Here is a 16099-nt window from a genome sequence, read left to right as displayed (position 1 = left end):
TTTTCTAGGTCTGTGACAAGAAGTTACTACAGAGGTGCTGCAGGTGCTCTTCTTGTTTATGACATTACCAGGTAATTTAAATGTAGGTCCAACTGTGGTGTCCTATCATTTTCTTGTTTAGTATCAAACACATAATACTTTTTTTTAGTGAGTTTCTGTGGTTCACAGTATTTAATCCACAAAAATAACAAGCCCAGCTCCTATCAGCAAATACTTTGAATTACGGTTATAAGTATACTATTGGATCCATCAGATATGGATGCTTCAACCACTAGGCTAATTTCTTTTGAGCATTGCATAAATAAGGGTGAGTATGTAATCGTCATCAATCCACTGTAAACGTTTTTTACATTTTCATTTGCATTTTCTTCCCACATCCGCCCAAAACACGGCAGCCAGACTTATTTTTGGTAAGTCGCGGTTTGAGAGTGCAGCACCTCTCCGTATAAAGCTTCATTGGCTCCCTATTGTGGAACAAATTAATTTCAAAGTTCACACGCTGATTCATAAGATTATCTACGGAGAATCCCCAAGCTACATGTACAATCTGATTGACCTTCCAACCAGGAATAGCTCTAGATCTTCTCGTACTTACCTAAATTTACATCTTCCCAACTGTAAAGGAATTAAGTACAAAACATACTTTGCATCCAACTTCTCCGTCATAGGCAGCCAACTCTGGAACACCTTGCCAAGATCTATTCGTATAGTCAATGACCACTTACCCTTCCGGAAGCTGCTAAAAACTTACCTCTTCAAGCAAGCCTATACAAATGACTTGACTTAAATTAGGAGTCCATCCGTGCTACCCGGATCAGACTATAAGACAGAACCTGAAATATGCTTCCCTACTTAATCCTTTCTGAATTCATCCCTCTTCCAACCCTCATTATGCATGCTTCCTTAATTAACAATACATTATCCCAATATTCACCCTCTCCCACTCCCTACCTTTCCACCCTCCTCCCGTACCCATCTTACCTACATCCAATTGTCCACGTCTTTATACACTATATTACAGCTGTTATCCATTCTATGTTATCTTATAAACCTGCTATATTATGTAAGCCGCATTCAGCCTGCTAATAAGTGGGAAAGCGCGGGGTATAAGTGTTACAAATAAATAAAAATAAATAATAAAATATTTAAGATCTGCCCCTATTTGATCTGTGTTAAAGTGATGCAGGTTCACAGTAATAGTGTTGCCCTGCTCAGCAAGCTAATAATAGATGTTGCAATTGTTAAAAGTTATAAGCAGCTTCTTGAATTCTGTATTATATTTTCAAAAAATATATAGATACATATATATCACAACTGCAGGAAAATAATGAAAATCAAAAGGGCATAAAATATGCCATTTAGGCTCTTGATTTACAATTTAGGATTGTACTCGCACTAACGTGAAAATATATAAATATCATTCCCTGTTTTCATGCCAGTTGTTCATCTGTGGTTCTAAACCATCTTCTATGTTCACTGTGGTCTGACATTTACATTTTATTTTTCTGACATGAAATGATGAATACACACTGTATCAAATTACAAATTCAGCATTAACATCAGTTAAATGAGCATTTATGCATCTTGTCAGAGCCTAATTCCAGTGTTTGTTAAACTCCAGTGTTTTTAGATAGTTAATACTTATACCCTGGTCTTGTAATCAAATTATCCATGTATATTGCTTTATACTATAATTTATTTACTTTTAATCCTGAAAAATTAAATTTTAAGCTGTTTTAAGAGCATTTTATATACCAGAAGAGCTTCTTGTCAAAGTTGGATTGAGATAAGGTAATACATAAGATGATTAATAGTTATTTGAATTTTGTGTTCTACAGTCGAGAAACATATAATGCACTTACTAATTGGCTGACAGATGCAAGGATGTTGGCAAGTCAAAATATTGTGATAATACTGTGTGGAAATAAAAAAGATTTGGATACAGATCGGGAAGTTACTTTCTTGGAAGCCTCCAGATTTGCACAAGAAAATGGTAAGCAATCTTGTCTGATTCCCCCTTTAACCCCCCCCCCAACCCATTTAATTTTATAAATCAAATGAGAAGCCCCATAGTATTCAACTAGGTGAGGGAGTCTCAATGGGTATCTTTTCATTGCACAACATTTTTTTTGCATATTTTATTTGTAGTCTTTTTTTTTTTTTTTTTTTTTTTTTGCACATAATTCCCCCATAAAGCGTGGCATTCACTAGTTCTTTCCTTCTCAAAGCTCCATTCTCCCTAGCTCACTCGTTCCAACTGCTGTTCTCTTACCCGAGTCCTTAGCCTTATCTGCCCCCAGTTCTGTCTCCTAACTCCCAGCAAGACCCCCAATCCTGTATATCATCAATGTATATCATGTCATGGACAGGATGCTGGGCTCGATGGACACTTGGTCTTTTCCCAGTGTGGCATTACTTATGTACCTCCAGCAGACAATCTGCTTCCCAATTTCATTCCCCCCTCCCTCATGTATATAACTTCCACCTTAACCTCTTTCTCCCCGTCTCACCCACATACATAGCCCTAGTTCTTTCTCTTTCCTCCCCCTCCCCAATGCATATAGCCTTACATACTGCCCTCTTTCAAAGTCTGCCTTGGTTCCTTCCCCTTCTCTGTCCAGCAGAAGTATCCCCCTTAAGGTCAAATGCATTCCCTTTCCTTCTCCTTACCAGTGACAGTAGGTCTTGCTCTCTCCTTTGGACGGACTAATAAGCTCCATTGTGATGGATGGTAGGTGGACCAGAAGCTGAAGAGGCTTCTCTCCTTTTCTTTAGGCTGGTTCAGGGAGTCGGTGGCAACAAGATAAAATCAACTATGAATCTTTCCTTTAAATATGGAAGGAAGCAGCTGTGGTGGTCCTTTTTCAGGGCTACTGGAATAAGTGCTACGCGTGCCTCTCTCACCTTTTCCTTTGGCTTGCTGGTTTATCTGCAGCATCACAGAAAAGATGCAGCTTCACAGGAACCGATGCTAGTGCTACAGTTGCTCCGATTGGCATAGGCCATAGCTTCGCCTGTGGTATGCCTGCCTCCCCTTATTGTGTCTGCTCTTAGCCTCTGTACCCAAGCTTGTGAGGAAAAGAACCGTATGCTTGAAGGACAGGGTATTTCTCAATGAGGAGAATGCATTTGGAAACACCCTCCTCCTTGAGGACACACTCAATGAAACATTTGAAGGGGGGCTGAAAGGTATGGATGTCATTGACACTCACTGATCAGCAGAGTTGCAGCCCCACATGGGAAGATATTTGGTGGCCCTTCAGCTCATTTGGATTCATAGAGGCCAGCCATAGCGGCCTCAATTTAAAAAATTAGTGAAGACCACTGTCATAGTTGATAGAAAGATCAACTGTATACATCTATCTCACTTTAAAAGAATTATTCTTTAACCTGGGGTTTTCCCACATGTATTATTTCATTGTTTACCCACATCATTCTTTTTTCAGCCTCTGTGTGTATGTGTTTATCAAAATGTGTATTCCACATAATCGTCTCAAGAATAATCTAAGTGGAGAACATAGGCATGTACACATTTCTTTACAAAATAAAAATAGACTAATACAAAACTTAAATATAAATACTTAATGAGAGACTATTGTGCAAGGTGACATAGAGGCATATTTTCAAAGCACTTAACCTTCCAAAGTTTCATAGGTTTCTATGGAAGACCTTATCAAAACATTTCCTACACAAGCGCAACCTCACCTGAAGAAACTCATACCAAATCAACCTTCCGTCGGCACATTTTACATGCTACCCAAGATCCACAAACCGGGAAACCCTGGCAGACCAATCATATCAGGTATTGGCATACTCACGGAAGAAATATCTGGATTCATAGAGGGAATTCTGAAACCTCTCGTACACAAAACTAACAGCTTCATTCAAGACACCACAGACTTTCTGAATAAATTGAAAAATATCAAGCAACTACCACCTAACACCCTTCTGGTCACGATGGATGTAGAATCACTATATAGCAACATTCCACATGCGGATGGCATAGCTGCATGTGGAAGACTCCTAAAAAAATCCACACTGGACCATCAATACTCACCAGAAACTATTACAAAATTAATCAAATTCATTTTAACTCACAACTACTTCCACTTTAACAATTATATCTATCTGCAAATAATGGGCACTGCGATGGGCACCAGGACAGCACCCCAATATGCCAACCTTTTTATGGCTGAGCTGGAAGAGACATTTCTGAATACACACCAGACCAAACCTCTAAAATACTACCGGTACATCGATGACATTTTTATGATTTGGACAGAGGGTGAAGAAACTCTGAAACAATTTTATTCTGCATTCAATACATACCATCCTACAATCAGATTCAAAATTGACTACTCCCCAGAAAAAGTCAATCTTTTGGACACCACGGTCTCAATCAGTGATGGCTGTATACAAACATCTATATACAAGAAACCCACAGACAGATGTAGCTACCTCCACAACTCCAGCTTCCATCCTTCACATACAAAAAGATCCATCATTTACAGCCAAGCCACAAGATACCACCGTATCTGCTTTGACCCAGGGGACAGAGACAGACACCTTAAAACCCTGACTGAATCTTTCAAACAGAAGGGCTACAACCCCAAAATAATCTCCAAGAATATTGCCTCCTCCATCAAAACACCCAGGGAGAATCTGCTACAGTACAAAAGAAACAAATCCACAGACAGAATCCCGCTTGTAGTGACATACAACCAGAGCTGGAAAAACTGAGGAAAATCATAAGAGATCTACAACCTATATGCCAGGAGGATGAATTACTGAAAGAGATATTCCCATCCCCACCAGTACTGGCCTTCCGACAGCCCCCCAATTTAAAACACAAACTAATCAGAAGTAAACTTCCTTCACAGACTGAAAAGGAACAGAAGGGCACACTTCCCTGTAATTATCCAGTTGCAAACTATGCCCAAAATATTCACAGGACCCCAAAGTCATCCACAAAGGAAAGATATTTAACATAAAGGGATCTTTCACTTGCTCATCTTCCAATGTGGTATATATCATTCAGCGTAAAAAATGTAACGAAGGATGCTATATTGGAGAAACAGGCCAGATGCTTAAGACAAGATTCAATTTACATAGACATCATATGAACAATACTGGTGCCAGCAGGGTTCCCACGCCTGTTGGTCAACATTTTACAGGACCAGGACACTGTACCAGTGACTTCACAGTGAGAATCCTCAAAGGTAACTTTAAAACCATACAAGAACGTAAGACCTTTGAAGTCAGAATGATTGAATATTTTAACACCCAACAGAAAGGACTTGACAAGGATCTGGGGTTCCTAGCCCATTATAAACCATAAAGCTGTATGTCTCTGTTGATCACCCTCCCCTCACCTATCCACACCCACCCTGTTAGAATATCAATGATATGCTTTGATGTCCCCATGAGTACTTCCTACCCACCCCCCTCCTCCCACCCTGTCAGACTGTCACAGTAATGCTTGAATGTTTTCACTTATAAACACTGTCAGCTAGCACATTTGCTTATTTCCGATCTGAGGAAGAAGGGCAACCTTCGAAAGCTAATCAAGAAATGTATTAAGTTATGTCCAATAAAAAAGGTATCATCTTATTTTCTTTTCCATGTTTTATTTTGTTTGATTTCTATTGATAACCTATGGAACTTTGGAAAGCTAAGTGCTTTGAAAATGAGCCCCAAAGCTGACCAAGTGATAGTTGCATCAAGCTGATAGGGTGTGGTATAGATTAAATTAGTCTGCTCATCATAAATACTACTCTTCACTAATTCATGAATCACCAGATCACTCCAAACATTATTCCAGGTATTGTCCTTCCTCTCTTCTCTCGGCCCCCAATGTCTCTCCGTACTTCATTGTCCGCAAGCGATTTTGCTCTTTTCTTGACCGCAAGATAGAAAATGCCCTAGCCACCCTTCTCCATCCCCTGTATAACTATGCTCTTCCTTCACCCCCTCCTTTATCTCCTATGTTTTGGTCCCCCAGTTCTCCTTCGCATTCCGTGCTTCACTCCTCTTGGTCATAATGCAGTTTGCCCTCTTTAACTGCTCCAACCAAGGCTTACACTTCACTTAGGAAGACTAATCTACTGGATAGTTTACTCCTCGTCTTGGATGGATATATCTAAGCATGGGCTTCTGCCTCTGCTTCTTAGTATGGTTCACAATACCGCTCTCCTGGTACTGTCCCTATTTCTTGAAAAGCCACAGGTCTGCCCAGTCCTGAAAAAAAAAAACATCACTGGACGCCACTGACTCCGTGAATTGCAGACCTATTTCTAATATCACTTTCCTGACTAAACTTGCTGAAAAGATTGTTTTCTCTCAACTCACTCAACATGTTGAGGCATCCAACATTCTCCATCTGCCACAATCTGACTTCCGTCATGGGCACTCCACTGAAATTGTTATCTCCTTCCTCTTAAATGACATCCGTGCTGCTTTTAATCATGATAATGCCATACTGCTAATCTCTCTGGATCTGACTACTACATTTGATTTGGTCAGTCATTCACTGCTTCTTTCATGTCAAGTCTCTCTGGACATCTCTGGCTCAGTCTTCTCTTGGTTCTCTCCTTATGGATCGTCAATAATATACAGTACGCACTTCTTTGACCAGTTCAGAACTCCGTTCTGTAATCTGTGGTGTCCTGCAAGGTTCAATACTATCCCCTCTCCTCTATAACATCTTCTTTCCCCCTGGCCAATTTAATCCAGGCTACAGGAACTAGATTCTACATATATGCAGACAATATTCCTTTTGGTTTCCACCCAAAACTCCTACATTCCAACCTACAGACCTGTTCTTGATTCTGTTGATCATTGAATCACCTCTGATTGTCTGGACCTTAACCCTTTCAAATCACTCTTTGGATAACCAGATGCTCAGCGTACCCCCTTGCTGTCCTCTCAATTCGTAACACTCCATTTAGTAGAGTCCTTTAAGTACGTTGGGGTATTTTGTGATCCTAAACTCTTCGTTTTCACCACAGATTGCAGCTGTTGTACACTCTTGTTTCCTGTCCCTACACACCATATGCTCTGTCTGTTCTTTTCCAGATGCAGATTCCTGTGCAGCATTCCTCTATGCCCTGGTCATATCCAAGCTTGACTACTGTAATATTTCTTACTACTGTAATATTTCCTACGCTGGTCTTCCTGCCCTTCTCAAAAAACTTCAAAGTAGGACTGCATTTCAATTAACATTTTAATCGAAATTAAAGGTATGGGTTTTTTTTGGGGGGGAGGGGTCCCCACTGCAGCTCCTTGTGATTTTGGGCAGGTCACTTAACCCTCCATTGCCCAGAGTCACAAGGAGCTGCAGGGGGGGGGGGGAGGATAAATAACATACCTTTAATCGCAATTACAAATTTTAATTGAAATGCAGCTTTAAAAATTAAAGAATAAAAAGTAATGAAAAGATGATAAATACAAATTGAAAAATTACAAATTAAAGAATCTAAAACAGCATGCAGAATAGCTCTAAACAGCCTTACAGTTTTCACAGCCTACTTTAGAAAAGGAAGCCTACTTTAAACTGCAAAATACCACCATCCATGTTCTTTCAGGTGCCCATTGTTTCTATCATATTTCATCCCTATTAAAACAGCACCACTGGCTCCCTGTTTCTTTCCGAGTACAATACAATATTCTGACGATAACCCATTTTAGTCCTTCATACTGGTATTCATTTCTATCTGTTGACACTGATCATTCCTTACAGACTTGCATGCGCTGTCTTTACTCACCTACCAGAAATCATTTAACCACCCCTCCCCTCTCTGTTCGAGTCCATTCACCACTCCGCTTTCTTTTTCACTAGTCCCTTTCTCTGGAACCCCCTTCCACCTGACCAAAGAGCTAAGCTATCATATCCCTAGTTCAAGGCTTCTTTTACAACCTATCTTTTTTCCAAGGCTTTGGATGGTGTTTGGGCTGTGATGGCAGTGCGGCAGACATCCTGGCTCTCTGCTCCCTTTATACTTTACCTTCTTCTCTCTTTAACTTTCCTGTAAGTTATTGTAGTTCTATTGTAGTTCTTTTCTGTTTCCTGTTGTTTTAGCTGTAAACCACTTTGATTTGGTTTTGAAAGGCAGTATACCAAGTGCAAATAAACTAAACTCTTTCATCACTAAATGAAAAATCAGCCTGCTGCTATTTTAACAGCTGTTTTTAGAAAGCCCAGTTTTCCCGTTTTCTCTTTTCTATTATTCTACCTCTGTTTGCACAGTAAAACAACACATGAGAGTAGAAGACAACCATGTGGCCCTTCTATTCTGCCCAGTTTTTCTGCCTACACTGCTCGTAGGTTGTTATTAATTCCAAGCAGTTTATAGGCATTTCAATGCTGGGCCTGGGTCAACATAGCACAAAGCCAGCAATTTTTAATTCATTAAACTTACCCTCCATAGCTTTAACTGGTTTCCAGGACCCCATCTCTTCTGGATTGGTTAGAAAAGAGTAATTACTTTAATCACCATAATTAACTAATCTTATTTACAAATAGGAATAGAACATAAAAATTATTGAAAACGGCTGAAACTTTTCTGTCCTCTTAGTAGTGGAACAGATTAGCTTTCTGCTTCTTTCTATTTTGAAAATGAGGGGGCAGAGGGGGAAGATAGTAGAGACAGATAGTACTTTAGTAGGCAGGCAGGAAAAACGCAAAGAATCCCACTTATTCCCAGCTTCTCTCTCCTTTGTTGGAGTGGGCACAGAAGAGAAGGGAGCAATGCCAATCATTTCATTCCCCTGTGATGTATCCAGTCCCCGAGGTCATGATTGTAATAAGGAGGTCCAAGAAACAGATGCTGCTTTTACCTGAGAAATGATTAAAGATGCCCTTATAAGAGAAACAGTATATCAAATGTAAAAAACCATGTGTGTTTATTTGAAACTACATGTTTCATGTTATTTTCTGCCTGAAAAAACGGGGGGCAAAAAACTAATTGTGTTTTTGTCATTAATAGTGTCCACTCTTCCAAAAGAGTACACCCACTTTCAGAAGAGGGTGCACTCTTTCCAAACTAGGGCGCATATTTTTCTGATAGTGTTTGCATGCCCAAATAGCATGCATATGTGCACATTATTGGAAAAGAGGATATATTCTTCCCAAAAATGGGGACACTCTCAGAAAAATATTGGAGATAAACCTGAAGAAAATGAAGTTCCAATAAATAAAGTGAGCAGTGATACGAATTAAAATTTTTGTGTTGTGCTCCCCTAGTACTCTTAGGGGTCTGTTTACTAATCCGCTGCAGCAGGTTCCGCGTCTTATTGTCAAGACAGCCCATTCAAAGTGAATGGGCTGTGTTGGCACTAGCGCAGTGTGCAAGACCACACCTGTTACCTTGCAGTGGTAATCCTTATTCTCTGAGGACAAGCAGGCTGCTTGTTCTCACATGTGGGTCGACGTCCGCAGCGGCCCAGGAATCGGAAGACTTTGCAAGCAGTCAATTGTCTTGCCAACTTACTTTCCCCGTCCTCATACCCGCCCTGGCGAAAGCAGTTTGCATACCTTGGACTGCAAGAGAGCATTGGCCTTTTACGTGGAGCAGACACAGCCCTTCAGACAGTCCGCCCAGTTGTTTGTTTGTTTCGATCCCAACAGGAGGGGAGTTGCCATTGGAAAACACACAATTTCTAATTGGCTAGCAGACTGCATTTCCTTCACTTATGCCCAAGCTGGGCTGACTCTACAGGGTCATGTCACAGCTCATAATGTTAGAGCCATGGCTGCGTCAGTGGCCCACTTAAAGTCGGCCTCCATTGAAGAGATTTACAAAGCTGCAACGTGGTCATCAGTCCACACATTCACATCTCACTACTGCCTTCAGCAAGATACCCGACGCGACAGTCAGTTTGGGCAGGCAGTGCTGCAGAATCTGTTCGGGGTTTAGAATCCAACTCCACCCCTCTAGACCCATTTTCATTCTGTTCCAGGCTGCACTCTGTTAGTTGATTTTGGTTTCAGGTCAATATATGTTATGTCCTCGCCATTGTGAGGCCCAATTGACCAATGTTCATTGTTTTGAGTGAGCCTGGGTGCTAGGGATACCCCACAAGTGAGAACAAGCAGCCTGCTTGTCCTCAGAGAAAGCGAAGATACATAACTGTAGCAGGTATTCTCTGAGGACAGCAGGCTGTTCTCACAAACCCGCCCTCCTCCCCTTTGGAGGAGGAGGAGGAGTTCTTTCTTTGTTTTATGCTTTTTGATTAAGGAGCCACGCTCGCGTGATGGGCAGGAAGTCGTTCGTGCATGCAGGGTCCGCGCTGCTCACGCGACGGATCTCTCTAGAAAACTTTGTTTTATTTTGCTTGCAAAATATTCCAATTCCTGGGCCGCCGTGGACATCGACCCACATGTGAGAACAGTCAGCCTGCTGTCCTCAGAGAATACCTGCTACAGGTATGTATCTTCACTATACTAAACTAAGTAATAGAGCAGAACAAGGCTTTTATTGATCACAATAGTGGAACTTTTTTTGTATTGCTTCTTTGCATTGATTTTTAAATTTCAATAGTGGATCAGTCTTAATTTTATTTTTTTGGTTTTTAATAGAGCTGATGTTTTTGGAAACAAGTGCACTAACTGGAGAAAATGTGGAAGAAGCTTTTGTACAGTGTGCCAGAAAAATACTAAATAAAATTGAATCAGGTAAAAGATACTTAGTTGTAAAGTTTTACAGCCATACATATAAATTGGGTTTAGCAATGCCTGTATTGGGCCAAAACATCTTTAATGCTGTGACAGCAAAATGCTTTATATTTGTTGTTAACACTGTAGGGCTAATAATCCATATACTTGTGTATTATATAATTTCCTCATTCCAGCTTGGACCCCTTTTTCAGGGTTTTCTAGTGGAAAAAATTTCTGGTCATGCAAAGGGGTTTCCTGCTTACTAGCAAATCTACTGCTTCTCATTTTTTTCTGTCTTCACTTTTATGGATAGGATTACTACCTCCATCATTGTCAACACTGGCCTTTTTTTGTTGTTGTTGTTTACACCATACAGCACTTCAAAAATTTCTGTTAGGCGTTTTGGGGGTTTTTTGTTTTTCCAATTATTTTTATTAAAGTTTTCAGTTCAAATAGGTATCACACATCATACAATTATGACAACTGAATATTAACAATGTCATCAAGTCCCTCCCCACCCTTCCCCTCTCAGCTTATGAGTCATGTAATCCAACTGATGACCATCATTCATGAGCCCTGAAGTATATCCGCCTGCCAGACCATCACATTGGTGTAACTGTCAGCCTGGGGGCGTCCAGATCAATCCCATCTTGAAATCTCCATGTAACATATTTGTCCCATGGTTTATAAAATTGTGTAATGTGTTCAGCTCGAATAGCAGTCATTTTAGTCATTTGATACAAATAGTCCATTTTATAGATAACCTTTACCACTGGTGGCAGAAGAGGGCTCCTCCAAGCTGATGCCAAAGTAATTTTCCCCGCCACCACCCATACTGAAGCCAAGCGGTGCACTGTCGGGTGGACTCTTACAGGACGAAAGTGTAGAAGGCAAGTCTCCGCCTCCATGGGGTAGTGCGCTCCCGTGACTTGAGTGAGTATATTCAGTAATTCTGTCCAGTAGGTCTATAGTACAGCCTACCTGGGAAGAACCTCTGTCATATGGCGTACCAGATTTGTAAGTGAAAGCATACTGCTGGAGGGGCCTGTCCAATATAAGCCAAAAGTTGGCGTCTGAGTACCCACAATATGGAATCTAAACGCCTTATTCCCATCAAGTGTTTTTCTATTTGAAGCCAAGGTTTTGTGCTGTCAGCGCCCCACTCCACCAGCACACACAATTGTGCCGCTTGGAAGTATAGGGCAAAATTTGAGACTCCCATACCCCCTCTTTTCTTAGATTGAAACAGGATATCAGCTCGCGCTCTTGGTAGTTTATGTTGCCATATGTAGGCAAAAACTTTTCGGTTGAGGTGGCAAAAAAATTGTTTGGGCAGTGGTAGCGATAGTGCCAGAAACAGATATAAAATCTTTGGTAAGATCATCATTTTTGTGGCAGATACTCTTCCCAACCATGAGAGTTCTAGCCCTTCCCACCGCTCTAGCTCAAGGAATAACTCCCGAATTTTGGAGGGGAAGTTAGCCTTATACAGATCTGATAAATTAGGCGTGAGGTTGATGACCAGATATTGAAGGGAGCGAGCGTCCCACCTAAAAGGATACTGCTGTCGTAGGGAGGCCACCTCCCCACTCAGCAACCCAAGACCCATTATCTCTGATTTGTCCATATTCACCTGAGAGCTGTCCGTATTTGTGTAGGCCCTGTACCACCTGTGGCAATGAGTCCTGGGGATCAGTCAGTGTAAGAAGAATGTATATTCGGATGCTGTCGGATAGTCTAGGCCAGCAGTTCCATGGTCAGTTCGAACAGCAATAGAGACAGCGCACATCCCGGCTGGGTTCCTCGCCCCAACGGGATCGAATCCGAGTTAGTACCATTGATCTGCAGAGAAGCTAATGGATGTGTATATAATAGTCTGAGCCACGAGACAAAATGTCCCAAGAAGCCCATATGAGCTAGTATCGAGAACATGAAAGGCCAATGAACCCGATCAAGTGCCTTCTCTGCGACAAGGGAAAGCATTAATGTAGGCTGCCGTGTGATTCCCGCCTCATGGATCAAATGGAGCGCTCTACGTATATTGTCGAATGTTTGCCATCCCCATTATAAAACCCGCTTGGTCGATATGTACTAGTTTCGGCATCATCCTTTGTAGTCGTCAAGCTAAACGTTTCGTGAATATTTTATAATCTGAACCCAGTAATGAGATCAGATGGTAAGAGCCACAGCACAGTGGATCTTTTCCTGGTTGGTTTTAATAGGACTACAAAGTTCGCCAGTCGCCAAGTGTGGGGTAACTCTGTTCGGAACTCAATCTCATTGAAGACTCGGACCAGGAGTGGCTCTTTTAACTTGCTATAACATTTATAGAATTTATTTGTGAATCCATCTGACCCTGGGGCTTTCCCATTAGGCAAGTCCTTTATAGCCCATGCCACCTCGTCTAACGTGATTGGAGCCGACCGTGCATCCCCCTCTGCTTGGGATAGCCTCGGTAGTGCCGCCTGTGTGAGATAGTCCTGGGTTGCTTGTGTCTGCGATAACTCCTTAGCCTTATATAGCTTGTTATAAAATTTTTAAAAGACTATCTTAATATCTTCTAGCTCTGTGTGTTGCCTCCCTTCATTATCCTGTATTGCATGGATATAGGTATTAATGGATCATTTTTTCAATTTATGCGCTAGGAGTCTCGAGGCCTTGTTTCCAAACTCAAAGTATGTTTGTCTAACAGGTTGTAGATGTTGAGCTATCTCCGCCAGCTGCAGCTCCCGAAGCTCTAATTGGAGTGCATGCATACGATGTTGAATGTGGGGAGAAACTGGCTGCTGATTGGCCTGCATATTAAGAGTCAGTAGTTCCGCATGTATTTTCTGTGTTCAAGCCCTCGCTTGTCATCGGGTGTATATCTGTAATGCTATTATCTTCCCCCTAATAACTGCTTTAAGGCCCTCCCACAGTATCCCTGAGGAAACCTCCCCGTTGTCATTAATGGATATGTATTCTTTGATGTCTGCCTCTAAACGAGAGACCACCGAGGGGTTTGCCAGTAGCCCATCGTTGAAACGCCATTGGGGAGAGATGTAGGGGACAGCACCTCCATCTCCAACGTAACGGGCGCATGGTCTGACCATGTTCTGGGGTAAATTTGTTTGTCTCCAGTACTGGGCAGTACATTAGGGGGCCCCATCCAGAGATCTATTTGTGATTGGGTGTCATGTACCGCCGAATAGTAAGTATAGCCCAGGGTCTGTGGATTCACATGGCGCCATAGATCTAATAATTGCCATTTTCCCATAAATTTATATAGTTGGGACCGCTCTGACTGAGAGTATCGCACTCCCCCAGCCGAGTTGTCCAAGTCAGGCTGTAAAGTAAGGTTAGAGTCGCCTCCCATCAACAGGGGTACCTTCTATATGTTTAGAGATGACTGCTGAGAGCTCTGTAAAAAAAAGTCACCTTGGTGTTCATTGGGAGCATAGATATTTAATAAGGACAACGTCTCTGCCCCCACCTGCACCACCAGAAGCAAGTAATTACCCCCACAATCCCTTATTACTTGTTTTGTCTGCCAGGGATATATGCAAGACAGTGCAATCAAAACTCCTTTCTTTTTTTTTTGTCCGTGCGGCTAGGTGCAAATAATGTGGGAGCCTACCACAATGGCAAAGATGCTCCCTGGCAGAGAGCAGGTGTGTTCCTTGTATAAAGGAGATATCCGCCTTTAAGCGTTGTATCTCTCTAAACATAAGCTGGCATTTCGCCGGTGAATTCAGCCCTTTGACATTAAGGATCAAACAATTTAAAGTACTCATCTTATAGGAATAATGGGGCTCCCTCTCCGTACAGCTGCTGCATGACAGTGGCCCACAAGCACAGGTGTACTCCAGCTTCCGGTCATCAGTCCCTTCCTACTAATAGGTCTTCTACCTCCCTCCCAACTTTTAAATCTCCCCCATCCCCTCCCAACCATTTGGCACACCTGTAAGAACAGCATTAAGGGTGCCCTAAGAGGAAATGACCCCACCCCAATTATAGAAATGTAATGTTAGCTTACATACCACCTGTTTTAAGAAACATTGAAATGGCTGATAGCCCTAACATGCAAACATGTTAAATACCTTGCTAGACAATCTATTAAGCTCTGCCCTGAAAGTTCCAAGCCTTAGCCATTGTTCCTGTATATAGGAATCACCATAGCTGTCTTTGTGCTACTTTACTTCTTAACTGTATCTTCAGATCTTTTCAGGCAAGAATCAGAGTGTTGGCGCTGAAGGCGACCCTTTTCTGAAGTCACCTTTTGCCAGCGTGGTTTAGCCATCTTTGGTGTTGCAACCTGCCGTGCAGAGCTATCTTCTTTGTTGGTTGATCCCTCTGGAAAGATCCCCGCCGCCTATTCCAGCTTGCGTATTTGATGTAATTTGCCCTCTTTATAGAACCGTAGCACAAAGGGGTGGCCCCATCTATATCGGATTCCCTCGGAGTGTAGAAATTGTATGAAGGGCTTGAGCTCAGCCCTCCTCTTTAAAGTGTTTGCTGCCAGGTCTTGGTAACATTCTATGCGATATGAATCCCATTTAAAGTCTGACGTCACCCGGGAGGCATGCATGATTTTCTCTTTCAGTTTGAAATCACTAAAGCAAGCAATTAGGTCTTGCGGTTTATTCACCCTCTGGGCTCCCAGGGATCTATGAGCTCGCACCAGTTGGATCTCAGAGGCTTCTTTATTAATCTGTATTTCCGTGAGTAGGGCGCATGTGATTTTTTTGTATGACCATCTCGCAGTCAGCATACTCTGGTGAATCCGGGAGTCCATGGAACCATATGTGATAAGGTCTTTGAGTCTTTATCCAATAGTACTTTGAAATTTAGAGAATATGTAAATATTGCAACCTGCTACTGTTTTGCTGGGTAGCAGTGTGGTAGTTGGTGTATTGTCCTTGTGGCATATCTTAAATTGAAAGTCAGTATTATATTTTTTTGAAAGTTTTTTTAAATGGTGTGTATTGATATTAGTAAGTTTATTGCTTTTAGGATAAGGTATGTTCATGGGCTGTTCTACTAAACCACGGTAAAATGTAGTAGTTTCCACAGCTTTAATGTGGGATTTTATCATGCAGTAACTGTAAATATAATGCAACGTATTTGTCTTTACAGATCCCTTGTTAAAAGTTCCATTAACTTGGAGTTAGTGTGGAAGCACTTAGCACCTCCTATTTAGGAGGCAGTAAATGGTTCCATGTTAATTGTGCTATAGTTGGTTAGTGTCCACTTATATAATAGTGACCATCACACCATATGGTTTGATATAAGGGCAAAGGTGGAGTGCGGATGCACAAAACTCAAAGTACTGGATTTCAGATGTACTGATTTTGATAAAATGGGGGAATACCTGAAGAAGGAGCTGTTGGCGTGGGAAGGCATAGGAAATGTGGAAAAATAGTGGTCCAAGCTAAAGGCTGCTATAAATATGGCAACTGATCTTTA

General features: G+C 41.7%; 1 protein-coding gene across 3 annotated transcripts in view; it reads left to right on the top strand.

Annotated features, from left to right (window-relative positions):
• RAB4A (RAB4A, member RAS oncogene family) overlaps positions 1 to 16099 on the top strand; it is a 142839-nt gene that overhangs the window by 77444 nt on the left and 49296 nt on the right. For all 3 annotated transcript variants that reach the window (XR_003941457.1, XM_030196486.1, XM_030196485.1), the window contains 3 exons: positions 9 to 71; positions 1839 to 1993; positions 10577 to 10672. Coding sequence is in view for 2 of the 3 variants with exons in the window: in XM_030196486.1 (XP_030052346.1) it covers positions 9 to 71; positions 1839 to 1993; positions 10577 to 10672 (314 nt within the window). In the remaining variant the exon portion in view is untranslated. The remainder of the gene's footprint in view (positions 1 to 8; positions 72 to 1838; positions 1994 to 10576; positions 10673 to 16099) is intronic.

This window comes from Microcaecilia unicolor, chromosome 3 (assembly GCF_901765095.1).
Source record: "Microcaecilia unicolor chromosome 3, aMicUni1.1, whole genome shotgun sequence".
Taxonomy (NCBI): Eukaryota; Metazoa; Chordata; class Amphibia; order Gymnophiona; family Siphonopidae; genus Microcaecilia; species Microcaecilia unicolor.
This window is presented reverse-complemented; position numbering and strand designations above follow the sequence as displayed.